Raw genomic sequence first — 13,894 nt, 5'->3', positions numbered from 1 at the left:
TGGTAAATGGTAGGGAATTGAAGAATACAGTTGAACAGAGGGATCTGCGTATAACCGTGCATAGTTCCTTGAAGGTGGCATCTCATATAGATAGGGTGGTAAAGAAAGCTTTTGGTATGCTAGCCTTTATAAATCAGAGCATTGAGTATAGAAGCTGGATGTAATGTTAAAATTGTACAAGGCATTGGTGAGACCAAATCTGGAGTATGGTGTACAATTTTGGTCGCCCAATTATAGGAAGGATGTCAACAAAATAGAGAGAGTACAGAGGAGATTTACTAGAATGTTGCCTGGGTTTCAACAACTAAGTTACAGAGATAGGTTGAATAAGTTAGGTCTTTATTCTCTGGAGCGCAGAAGGTTAAGGGGGGGACTTGATAGAGGTCTTTAAAATGATGAGAGGGATAGACAGAGTTGATGTGGACAAGCTTTTCCCTTTGAGAATAGGGAAGATTCAAACAAGAGGACATGACTTCAGAATTAAGGGACAGAAGTTTAGGGGTAATATGAGCGGGAACTTCTTTACTCAGAGAGTGGTAGCGGTGTGGAATGAGCTTCCAGTGGAAGTGGTGGAGGCAGGTTCATTGGTATCATTTAAAAATAAATTGGATAGGCATATGGATGAGACGGGAATGGAGGGTTATGGTATGAGTGCAGGCAGGTGGGACTAAGGGAAAAAAAGTTGTTCGGCACGGACTTGTAGGGCCGAGATGGCCTGTTTCCGTCCTGAAATTGTTATATGGTTATATATATATATACACACACACACACATATATATATATATATATAATTTTTTTAAATATCTCAACTAATACTTAAGCTAGTTATTCATCCTGGACAATGAGAGGCCCCTCTTCCAACTGGGGCATCAAGAGTCCAAGTATGCTGCAAGTCCCCAGTATACTCATCTTACAGGATTTAGCACTTCTCAGAGTTACTCAGTCGATGTATACATTCAATTAACATCTAATGGTGTTTGCCTGGCAGATCATATCTCTACTTCTGACATCTTCATAGTTTAGAGGTACAGAATGGAAACAGGACCTTGCTCCCACCGAGTCCACGTCAACTATCAATCACCCGTTCACTCTAGTTTTATGGTGTTCCTGTTTCTTATCGACTCCCAAAGCACTTGGGGCAATTTACCAGGGCCAATTAACCCGCAAATAGTGTTAGTATAGTCGAAGGTAGTCGAAGGTGGTTGTCTTCACTCTCCACTTTTCGTTGTCCAATTTTCCCAAAGCTAGTCGAAGCTAGTCTTCAACATAGTCGAAAGAGGTCAAAGGAGATCGAAGGAGGTCTTCTACATAGTCTTCTACATATTCGTAGGAGGTTCTCTACATAGTCGAAGGAGGTCATTGGAGGTGTTATACTTCGGCGATAGAACAAGACCATGACACTTTTAAAACTCTCCTAAACTCTTCTAACTCACCAATTAGGTCGCCGCAGTGGGACAGGCCCTTTAAGGCTATCCAGATCTCTATCCAATTCAGATTTGTTCTCCCCAACACTCCCACTCTCTGCAACTTAAAATACACTTGTTTGATTATTATTCTAGTTTTGATGAAGGATCATCAACCTGAAATATTAACTCTGCTTCTCTTTCTGAGTGTCCCATTCAGTATTTCCATTATTGTTAGTTTGTTTCAGATTTCCACCAGCCCTAGTCTTTTTTTCATTTCACATGCCATTTCTCTTTTTGCAGAACCTTCTTTCAAATACATTGTGTTGATTTACAGTATCATAATGCAATAACAATATATTTGCTGTGAAAATATTATATATTAATATACTGTAGTTTAGAGTTTAGAGATACAGTGCAGATACAGCTCAGCCCACCGAGTCCGCGCCGAATAGCGATCCCCGCACATTAACACTATCCTTCCTACACTAGAGACAATTTACACTTACATCAAGCCAATTAGCCTACAAACCTGTATGTCTTTGGTGTACGGGAGGAAACCGAAGATCTTGGAGAAAACCCACACAGGTCACGGGGAGAACGTAATAACTCCCTACAGACTGCACACATAGTCTGGATCTAACATGGGTCTCTGGCACGTGTAAGGCAGCAACTCTACCGCTGTGCCACTGTGCCTTGCATGTAGTTACTTCCTCATTGATATTACTGCTTTGGTATTATTAAGGATGCTAATATTTTCATAAAAGTGTCAAACTATTGTAAAGACTACAGACAATTGGTAACATTAAAATGAAAGAAAAATACATACATATCTGTTGACTGTGAGTTGCTGTAGGAATTGAACTGATCAAAATGGTTTGGCCTGTTATGGGATCCTGGGCTACATGAGGGTTTAAAGGATGATGGAGATGACTTGCTTCATTAGTTGTACCTGTAAAACGGAAAAATAGAGGAACAATCTATAATATGAGTAGGAAAAAACTGCAGATGCTGGTTTAAATCGAAGATAGACACAAAATGCTGGAGTAACTCTCCAGGAGAGTCTCTGGAGAGAAGGAATGGGTGACGTTTCGGGTCGAGAAATAAATAGTGGGTACAATAACATGTCTTGAAATTAACTCAAGGCATAGATTTAACATACATAGAACCAAATTATTGTGGGCACACAATTAGTATGTTCTGGCAAAATACACGGAACTTTTTAAATTGCAAATAATCATGTTGATTCCACACGTGCTTCAAACATTTTCTCTCGGTCTATATATTCCACAGTGTAAACATCAGCAAACGTTTGCTGATCTAACCCTAACATTAACTTTTCTGAACATAACATTAATTAAAATTGCAAAAGGCTACTAATTAATAGTCAAGGCGCATTCACATACTGGTATCATACTGGTCTCTTTAAGCTGCTACGCTATTTAATAAGAACTGATAATGGCAGATCTGACTGTAATCTCAAATCCACATTCCGGTATATCCATAGTAAAACTTAACCTCCTTGTTTACAAGAATCTATCTACTCCAGCCTTAAAAATATTCAATGACCAAGAGGATTATCCTAAACTTCTGCAGGTGCACAGTAGAGAGCATTCTGACTGGTTGCATCATGGCCTGGTTCGACAACTTGAAAGTCCAGGAGCGAAAAAGACTACAAAAAGTTGTGACCACTGCCCAGTCTATCACCGGCTTTGACTTCCTCACCGTCGAAGGGATCTATCGTAGTCTCTGCCTCAAAAAGGCAGCCAAAATAATCAAGGACCCACATCATCCTGGCCACACACTTATCTCACCACTTCCATCAGGAAGAAGGTACAGGAGTCTGAAGACTGTAACGTGCAGGTTCAGGAACTGCTTCTTCCCCACAGCCTTCAGGCTATTATACACAACAACAAATAAGCTCTGAGCTCTGAACTGCAAAAGACTATTATTATTTGTTATTTGCACTATATTTGTTATTTATTGAACTTTTTCTTTTTTTCTCGTTATATACAATGTTTACATATTCACATATTCTGTTGTGCCACAGCAAGTAAGAATTTCATTATCCCGTCCGGGACATATGACAATAAAACACTCTTGATTCTTGACTCAACTATTCCATCACTCTTTTACAAAGACTGATCCAACTCAATCGACATGTTCGCAGATGACACCACCGTAGTAGATTTGATATCAAATAATGATGAGACATAGGACAGGAAGAAGATTGAGATCCTTGTAATTTGGTGCCAAGGCACTAATGCCTCCTTCAAAGATAGACACACAATGCTGGAGTAACTCAGCAGGACAGGCAGCATCTTTGAAGAGAAGGAATGGGTGAGGTTGCGGGTTGAGACACTTCTTCACACTGCCTCCCTCAATGTCAACAAGACATTCAGGAAGTGATGCAGTACACACACAAGCAGTACTTTGATGGCATATTGTAGATATTATTGAAAGCTTTAAGTTCAAGAATAAATTTCACCAGTAATTTGTGCTGGACCAGCCACATCAAACCTATGGCCAAGAGAACATTCCATTGCCTTTACTTCCTTGAAAATGCAGAGAGTTGTGGCCCAGATGATCATGCACACCAACCTCTTCCATTAACTCCATATACACTTCACGCTGGCTTGGCAAGGCTGCCAGCATAATCAAGGACAAATCTCATGCTGATCACTCTCTCTTCTCCCCACTCCCATCCGGCAAGAGGTACAGAATATACAAATGTCTAGATTCAAGGAAAGTTTCTTCCCCATCGTTATCAGGCAGCTGAACAGTGTGCTTGTCAGCTATATAGTGGTCCTAACCTCCCATCTACCTCATTGGATACCTCTGAATGATCTTTAATCAGATATTATCAGACTTTATCTAGCACTATATGTTGTACCTTAATCCTTTAGCGATGCACTGTGGACGGCTTGATTGTAATCATATCTTCTCTTTGACTCGATAGCACACCCAACAAAAGCTTTATCACACTACCACGGTACGCATAACAATCATAGAGTAAATCAAAAGTAAACCCTCAGACAGAAACAAAATATCACCTTGTATCTCTCATGAATTAATGAATCCTTATATTTCAACTATGACTACAGGTTCAAGAGACTTCCACAAGGGGAAATATCCTTTCCAATATGGTTCAATTGCATTCAGAACCTTTTTCCCCAGGGTGAAAATGTCAAAGGCTAGTGGACATAACTTAAGCTGAGGGGGACAGAGCATAAAAAAGATGTGCAAGGCACATTTTGTTTACATAGAGAGCGGTAGGTGCTTGGAAATTGATGCCGGGCGTGGTGGTGAAAGCAGACATGATAGTGGCATGCAAGAGGCTTTTGGGTAGGCACATGGATTTGCATGGAACATAGGGATATGGATCACGTGCAGGCAAAGGAGATTAGTTTAACTTGGCATCATGTTCGGTACGGACATTGTTGGTCATAGGACCTGCTCCTGAACGGCATTGTTCTATGTTCTATGTATGAAATCACCTGTCACTTTTCAGGCTATGCAAGCATTGCCTCTCTAATCTTTCATCCTAAACTAACAGTGTTACAATGTTACAGTTGAATAAAGGGGATTATGGGGTCATGAGGGAGGTGCTGGCCAAAGTTGACTGGAAAGATACCCTAGCAGGGATGACAGTGGAACAACAATGGCAGGTACTTCTAGGAATAATACAGAAGGTGCAGGATCAGTTCATTCCTAGGAGGAAGAAAGATTCCGAGGGGAGCAAAGGGCTACCGTGGATGACAAAGGACGTCAGGGACAGTATATAAATAAAAGAGAAGTACAATGTTTGTTTGTTTCCGATTGTTTCCGATGTTGGGGAAGTCCAGAACAAGGGATCACAGTTTAAGGATAAGGGGGAAATCTTTTAGGACCGTGATGAGGAAAACATTTTTCACACAGAGAGTGGTGAATCTCTGGAATTCTCTGCCACAGAAGGTAGTTGAGGCCAGTTCGTTGGCTATATTTAAGAGGGAGTTAGATGTGGCCCTTGTGGCTAAAGAATTCAGGGGGTATGGAGAGAAGGCAGGTACAGGATACTGAGTTGGATGATCAGCCATGATCATATTGAATGGCGGTGCAGGCTGGAAGGGCTAAATGGCCTACTCCTGCACCTATTTTCTATGTTTCTATGTTTCTATGTTTCTAATGTAGCAAAGATGAGCGGGAAGCAAGAGGATTGCGTAATGTTTAAAGAGCAACAGAAGATAACTAAAAAGACAATATGGGGAGAAAAGATGAGGTATAGAAATAGAAACATAGAAATTAGGTGCAGGAGTAGGCCATTCGGCCTTTCGAGCCTGCACCGCCATTCAATATGATCATGGCTCATCATCCAACTCAGTATCCCGTACCTGCCTTCTCTCCATACCCCCTGATCCCCTTAGCCAGAAGGGCCACATCTAACTCCCTCTTAAATATAGCCAATGAACTGGCCTCAACTACCCTCTGTGGCAGAGAGTTCCAGAGATTCACTTCACTATGAAGGTAAGCTAGCCAAGAATATGGGGAGAAAAGCTGAGGTATGAAGGTAAGCTAGTCAAGAATATAAAGGAGGATAGTAAAAGCTTCTTTAGGTATGTGAAGAGGAAAAAACTAGTTAAGACCAAAGTTGGACCTTTGAAGACCAAAAAAGGTGAATTTATTATGGGGAACAAGGAAATGGCAGATGAGTCGAAAAGGTACTTTGGATCCGTCTTCACTAAGGAGGACACAAACAATTTTTCCTGATATAGTAGTGGCTAGGGGATCTGGGGTGACGGAGGAACTGAAGGAAATCCACATTAGGCAGGAAATGGTGTTGGGTAGACTGATGGGACTGAAGGCTGATAAATCCCCAGGGCCTGATGGTCTGCATCCCAGGGTACTTAAGGAAGTGGCTCTAGAAATCGTGGATGCATTGGTGATAATTTTCCAATGTTCTATAGACTCAGGATCAGTTCCTGTGGATTGGAGGGTAGCTAATGTTCTCCCACTTTTTAAGAAAGGTGAGAGAGAGAAAACAGGGAATTATAGGCCAGTTAGCCTGACATCAGTGGTGGGGAAGATGCTGGAGTCAATTATAAAAGATGAAATAGCCGCACATTTGGATAGCAGTAACAGGATTGGTCCAAGTCAGCATGGATTTACGAAGGGGAAATCATGCTTGACTAATCTTCTGGAATTTTTTGAGGATGTAACTAGGAAAATGGACAAGGGAGAGCCAGTGGGTGTAGTTTACCTGGACTTTCAGAAAGCATTTGCCCACTAGTCCCACATAGGAGACTAGTGGGCAAAATTAGGGTACAGGGTATTGGGGGTAGAATGCTGACATGGACCGAAAATTGGTTGCCAGATAGGAACCAAAGAGTAGGGATTAATGGATCCCTTTCAGAATGGCAGGCAGTGACTAATGGGGTACCACAAGGCTCGGTGCTGGGACTGCAGCTATTTACAATATACATTAATGATTTGGATGAAGGGATTCAAAGTAACATTAGCAAATTTGCAGATGACACAAAGCTGGGTGGCAGTGTGAACTGTGAGGAGGATGCTATGAGAATGCAGAGTGACTTGGGCAGGTTGGGGGAGTGGGCGGATGCATAGCAGATGAAGTTTAATGTGGATAAATGTGAGGTTATCCACTTTGGTATAAAAAACAGGAAGGTAGATTACTATCTAAATGGCGTCAAGTTGAGAAAAGGGGAAGTAGAACGGGATCTGGTGGTCCTTGTTCATCAGTCTATGAATGTAAGCATGCAGGTACAGCAGGTAGTGAAGAAAGCGAATGGCATGTTGGCCTTCATAACACGAGGAGTCGAGTATGGGAGCAAATAGGTCCTTCTGCAATTGTATAGGGCCCTAGTGAGACCACACCTGGAGTATTGTGTGCAGTTTTGGTCCCCTAATTTGAGGAAGGACATTCTTGCTATTGAGGGAGTGCAGCGTAGGTTTACAAGGTTAATTCCCGGGATGGCGGAACTGTCATACGCTGAGAGAATGCAGCAGCTGGGCTTGTGCACTGTGGAGTTTAGAAGGATGAGAGGATATCTTATTGAAACATATAAGATTGTTAAGGGTTTGGACACGCTAGAGGCAGGAAACATGTTCCCGATGTTTGGGGAGTCCAGAACCAGGAGCCACAGTTTAAGAATAAGGGGTAAGCCATTTAGAACGGAGATGATGAAACACTTTTTCTCACAGAGAGTTGTGAGTCTGTGGAATTATCTGCCTCGACAGTGGAGGCCGGTTCTCTGGATGCTTTAAAGAGAGAGCTAGATAGTGCTCTTAAAGATAGCAGAGTCAAGGGATATGGGGAGAAGGGAGGAATGGGGTACAGATTTGGGATGATCAGGCATGATCACATTGAATGGTGTTGCTGGGTCGAAGGGCCGAATGGCCTACTCCTGCACCTATTGTCTATTGTCTAACTCACCCATGTCAAGTATTAATCCCATGATCCTTTTCTCCGAACAGCTTTCACCACATTTAACATTCAACATACAAAATAAGTTGATGCTGCAGTAGTTTGTCTGTGTGATTGCTAGAATGTACATAATTTATGAACTGTGCTTTATGAAACTTCAACTTGAACACCGAATATAACAAAGGTGAGTTGACGCAATCACCACATGGAGTTAATGATCAGCTGTGTTTGCTTATTTTTTTAGACTAAAATTATGCAAATAATACGGTTAAGAATAGAAACAAATACTTGTTCGATTTAAAAAAAAAGAATGATTCAATGGGTATGGCTCTGCAAAGTAATGTCACCACTCAATCCCATCATTGCTCAGATTGTCCTAATTATTGCAACTTTTGAGATGAATAAAAACACTATCCAGTCTAGAATGGAAAGGTACGAAATATTCATGCGAAAGAATTATGACATATCATGAAATACATTAATGAGATGTCTGCGTAGTCACAGTTGCTATGTGACTAACGTGGGATTGTAAATGCAATATTTGTGAGAACTATAATCACTCAACCACTGAACTTTGCATCATTTAAGGCTATAAACACACCAAGATATTGCCACATTGTTAAAAGGTTAATGCTTCCACTAAAATGTTGAACAGTGTACAAAATCTGCATGGGTAATCATCCATGTGCCAAATTCAATTTTCAGGTCAAGGTACCAACTAAATAAAAGACCTTAAGCCAAAACATCCCTTAACAGCTTGCATCCATATACCAGAAGCAAGCTGGGTAAATGCTATAACAGTCCCAATAACATTTTCCAAAACTGTGGTAAATAACATTATGCCAGAAGACTGGAAGTTATAACAAGACAAGAATAAGCTCTCATATTCTAGATTAGTTTATCTTAATTAACTAATGTGGGCGCCACAATGGCATAACCGGTAAGGCTGCTGAATCACAACATGAGGTTCGATTCCGACCTCGCGTGCTGCCTGTGTGGCGTTTACACGTTCTCCCTGTGACCACGTGGGTTTCCTCCAGATGCTCCAGTATCCTCCCACAAACCATAAACTTGCGGTTTTGTGGGTTAACTAGCCTCTATATACAGCCCCTAATGTGTTGACGATGTGAAAATGGGGTAGCATAGAACTAGTGTGAATTAGTGAATTATGGTTGAGAGACACAAATTGCTGAAGTAACTCAGTGGGTCAGGTAGCATCTCTGGAGAAAAAGGATGCTACCTTTTATGGTTGATGTGGACTTGGTGGGTCAAAGGGTCTGTTGCTGTGCTGTATCTCTAAACTAAATTAAATTCAGTTTTTTTTAAATATATTAGCCTAAAATCATTGATTAAACTCACTATAATCTGTGAGATGGATAAATGAAGGATGTAGACCTTCATAAAGCTTTTAAGGTCGTATCGTTTAAGAGACAGTGCAATGATAATGAAACATGGCATTAATGTGTCTATCTCAAACATAACATAGCTGCAGAAAGGAGAATAAGGGTAAGAAACTTATCAAACTTGAAATGTGGAATTTTGTAAATGGCACTATTATCCACTTTACAGATATAATTTATCTAGATTGTGGAGTTATGGAAACAATATTAGATGCCACCGTTGGAATAGGCATGGTAGATTGTGGTGAAGATTGTGACTTCAAGAAGACATAGAGGTTATGAAGCAGGCAGAGAGGAGGCAAGAATGGGGCATTGAATGAATGCATGTTTTAAAGCATAATTCTAATTAGGAAATATGCTTTCCACAATAAAAAATGGGGAGGAGGGATCTTGGTGCGCAGATGAATGTTTTTCCAGGTAATTGACAAGCAGACATATCCATCAGCTGGGAAAATGAATACAATTTACTACCCGGTAGCACATGGAGTAAAAAAGTAGGAGAGTAACACAGGACCCTAATGTGTCCACTGTTAGAAGTTATGTTTTGGCTATTCCATTGTTGAAAGCATGCAAAAGTGATGGACATGGTATAAACCTTTTTAGCTGAACACGGCCTCAGTGAGGAGAAACTCCAGGCTTTTCATGAGAGTCGGTACGGTTAATGAGGATCTATATAGACCATTGATCATTTGAAATAACAGAATCTGCACTTGTTTTGTTTGTGCCACAGTATGCAACCCATTGACATGATGCACCAGAGTGATAGAGCACAAGGAATATCTTACACAGTGTTCCAATTTCACGAGTTTGAAATTGACAGAGCGGTAAAAACATTTCATTACAGGAGGTGGACATGTCAGCAAGCCAGTCAACCTCCGCTTGAATTGGAGGAGAGGTTGAAAGAAGCATTGGCAAAGGAATGGGAAAAGTTCATCATGCTCTGAACCACTCATCCCAGGGGAAACATAGGAAGCTCATTAAAAAATATATATAAGTGAACGAAGCAGAGTGTTTCAGAGTAATAAATTACCTTTGAACTACGAACATTCAATTTTCTGGGAAAACATGGCAACTCTAATCTGAAATGAGTGCTGTGGATTTATGTGGAACTACATTGAACATACATCATTGAAACAGAACAATCAACCCAACTTCACATTTGAGCCGGTTCCAGCCTTCCTCATCCGACTTAAACATGTAACTGTGTTGGAAGGAACTGCAGATGCTGGTTTAAACCGAAGATAGGCAAAAAAAGCTGGAGTAACTCAGCGGGTCAGACAGCATCTCTGGAGGAAAAATGAATAAGTGACATTTTGGGTCGAGACCCTTCTTTAGAAATTGGAGGAGAGGTTGAAAGAAGCATTGGCAAAGGAATGGGAAAGGTTCATCAGGCTCTGAACCACTCATCCCAGGGGAAACATAGGAAGCTCATTAAAAAATATATATAAGTGAACGAAGCAGAGTGTTTCAGAGTAATAAATTACCTTTGAACTACGAACATTCAATTTTCTGGGAAAACATGGCAACTCTAATCTGAAATGAGTGCTGTGGATTTATGTGGAACTACATTGAACATACATCATTGAAACAGAACAATCAACCCAACTTCACATTTGAGCCGGTTCCAGCCTTCCTCATCCGACTTAAACATGTAACTGTGTTGGAAGGAACTGCAGATGCTGGTTTAAACCGAAGATAGGCAAAAAAAGCTGGAGTAACTCAGCGGGTCAGACAGCATCTCTGGAGGAAAAATGAATAAGTGACATTTTGGGTCGAGACCCTTCTTTAGACCATTTCTCGGACCCATCATAAGAGCATCTGACTTACCTTTTAATGTTCTAAATACTCCTTTTGATTTAATGGATGTTACAGTATTTCATTGTAACTGCTGGATTTCGCTAATCTGCAAAAGTGAAAACTCTCTTTTTGTCTCCATTGCATCAAAACTATTGCTAATTTCAAAAACCATTGCTTACTCCTCAATCTTCTCTTTTCAAGAAAAAAGTAGCCTAGTTTGTTTTAGATTGCAAGAAAACCTCAACTTTGACGAGGTTTGAGGAATTTCTCATTGACTACCAACGCTACAGCATAAAAGCTCTTCAAGTGTATCTGGGTATCTATCGGATGCAGATGATTTGAATTCAAGAAGGAAATACCCAGCAAGATTATTGAGCTAAAGAAGCAAGGCACGAAAACACTGGAGCCTCTGAGGGTCACAAAAGATTAATTAGTAAACAGGCTTATACCACTACGTTCAGCCGATAAAGAAAACCACGTACCTCCCAGCAGCATTTCTTGGAGCAAGTTGTCAATCTTAGCTAGTCCAAAAAGTTTGACAAATTGAATTTGTTCAATCATTTGCCAGGTTATACTCTGAAGAGTTGGCAACAGCAGCAGCAGTTCCCCGAATCGTCCTCGAGAATCATACTGTCGATCATTAATGTAATCCTCCAAACTAACTTGCACTTGATAACGCATGCTCTTGATTTTTGTTGGATCATTTAGAGCTTTTGCATCTGCAGAAAAATAATTTAAGATGAAATAAAATGTACACGCATATTTGAAACTCGGGAGAAAAACAGCATCGGTAGTCCAGTGAGGACATATGTATTGCTCAATACAGCTGAGTTTACAGGTTGCAGATTTGTTTAATAAAATGTCGTAAGCAAAAAGAATGCGTTGTTGTGCTTGTGACATATTTTTAAACAGAAGAGGTGATATTGCCGCCGCTGCAATTAAGGGACAAAAATAACGACTGTATGTCATTTACCAAATCTATAAACTCAACACATTGCCAAGCTATTGAATTAATACTCGGATTTCTATGTTAAATCTTTTAGGCTTAATTTAGTTTAGAGGTACGGTATCATCCTTCAGCCCACCAAGTCCATGCCATCCATTGATCACTCACTCATTCTAGTTCTATGTTCTCATCCACTCCCTTCACAGGGGCATTTACAGAGGCTAATTAACCTACAAACCCGCACGTCTTTGGGATATGGAAGGAAACCAGAGCACCCGGGGGAAACCCATGTGGTCACAGGGAGAATGTGCAAATTCTGCACAGACAGCACCCTAGGTCAGAATTGAACCTGGGTCTCTGGCACTGTGAAGCAGCAGTTCTACCATCTGCGACTGTCTCCTCCCCCCCTCCCCATCCCCACAGGTCCAGATCGGGCTTGACCAGCCACAAAAGAGGCTTCAGAAGCTGAATAGTGGTCTCCTGTATCCAGTACCTGTAACACACGAGAGGTAGGAACTTTTTAAGGAGTGGAAGGAACTGCAGACGCTGGCATCTTGAGCAAAACACAGAGTGGTGGAGGAACAATGGGTCAGGCAGAATGTGGGGAAGGAATGAACAGGTGACATTTTGGGTTGAGGCCCCTCTTCAGTGTAAAGAGGTGTCCCGACCTGAAACATCGTCTGTCTTTCCCTTCAAGATGCGGCTTGACCTGCCCAGTTTGCCAGCACTTTGTGTCTTATTATCTGAATACCTAGCTCAAATCTATCTACACCTAGAGAGCCTGTGAAAGGATTTCACGAGACAGTTTTTGCAGCTCAGAGGCTTTCTAGAATTATTGTTGATTGTGCCAGATTTTAGGTCTAATTCATTACCTGAAGCTATGTGTGTTTGAAAAGATACACTGTTGTACACCACCACGCATTTCACAGCCATGTTCCCACCCTTAGCTTGAATCTAATGGCGGTTTACAAATGTTCAAAATACTTTGAGAAGCATTTTCATTCAATTTCCACTTGTTTGGAATCATATTTAGGCAACCGTCAATAATCATGTAAATAAAATCATATCTGACATGCTGACAATCAGAGTGATGAGGCATTCAACAGAAAGGTATATGTGTTGATTATCTGAATGTAGATCCTGCCTCCCTGGGCCTCAGCACATACACATGCTCACGTTATTCTTTGTCAACCTAGATGTTCTTGGATATTCATGGCTCACTTACATCCATGTTCAGCTCAGCTTATATAGTTTGAAATTAAGCAATTTCTTGGATTGGTTTTGTATAACGGCTGACTGAATCGATAGTATTGTTTTGTATTAACTCTCAATGAAATTAAAATGTCACCATTGTACCTTTAGATATACATGGTATAAGAAGTAAGTGGTAATTTGAAGATAGGCACAAAAAGCTGGAGTAACTCACTGGGTCATACAGCATCTCTGGAGAAAAGGAATAAGTAACATTAAAGGGTCGATACCTTTCTTCAGACTGAGAGCCAGGGGAAAGAGGACAAGAGATATAGATAGTGATATAGAGAGATATAGAACAAATGAATATCTGCAGATCCTTCCAACATATGAATGATAATTTGTAGTGTTATCACAGCTTAGCTCTCTAATGTGACGCCAAATATAATTTTAACTTAGTTAACAAATGCAGTAATATACAATTGCTACAACTTCCACATGCATTTGCATGGTACCTTTAACTCGATGATCTTAAATTATTACCTAGAATTTTAGATTTTAATTTGCTTACAAGTACTTACACAACGAGGTCAACTTTGACAAACAAAATCAATGCTATTGATTCAATCAATCATTACACCCTTTCATGATTATAATATACATCAACTGTAACAACAATTTAGCCCAAGACAGAAGATAATCTAAAGATATTGGCATGGTGATTGTTTCCACACCC

The 13,894-nt window shown here is 40.6% G+C and overlaps 1 protein-coding gene across 2 annotated transcripts in view; it reads right to left on the bottom strand.

Moving 5' to 3' along the window:
• Positions 1-13,894, bottom strand: part of LOC129696521 (hepatocyte nuclear factor 4-gamma-like) — a 148,520-nt gene that overhangs the window by 5,463 nt on the left and 129,163 nt on the right. For both annotated transcript variants that reach the window (XM_055634514.1, XM_055634513.1), the window contains exons 8-9: positions 11,504-11,740; positions 2,233-2,355 (exon numbers count right to left, since the gene is read on the bottom strand). In XM_055634514.1, the coding sequence (XP_055490489.1) occupies positions 2,233-2,355; positions 11,504-11,740 (360 nt within the window). The remainder of the gene's footprint in view (positions 1-2,232; positions 2,356-11,503; positions 11,741-13,894) is intronic.

Source organism: Leucoraja erinacea, chromosome 4 (genome assembly GCF_028641065.1).
Source record: "Leucoraja erinacea ecotype New England chromosome 4, Leri_hhj_1, whole genome shotgun sequence".
Taxonomy (NCBI): Eukaryota; Metazoa; Chordata; class Chondrichthyes; order Rajiformes; family Rajidae; genus Leucoraja; species Leucoraja erinaceus.
Note: the sequence above shows the minus strand (reverse complement) of the source record. Positions and strands in the feature narration are given on the sequence as shown.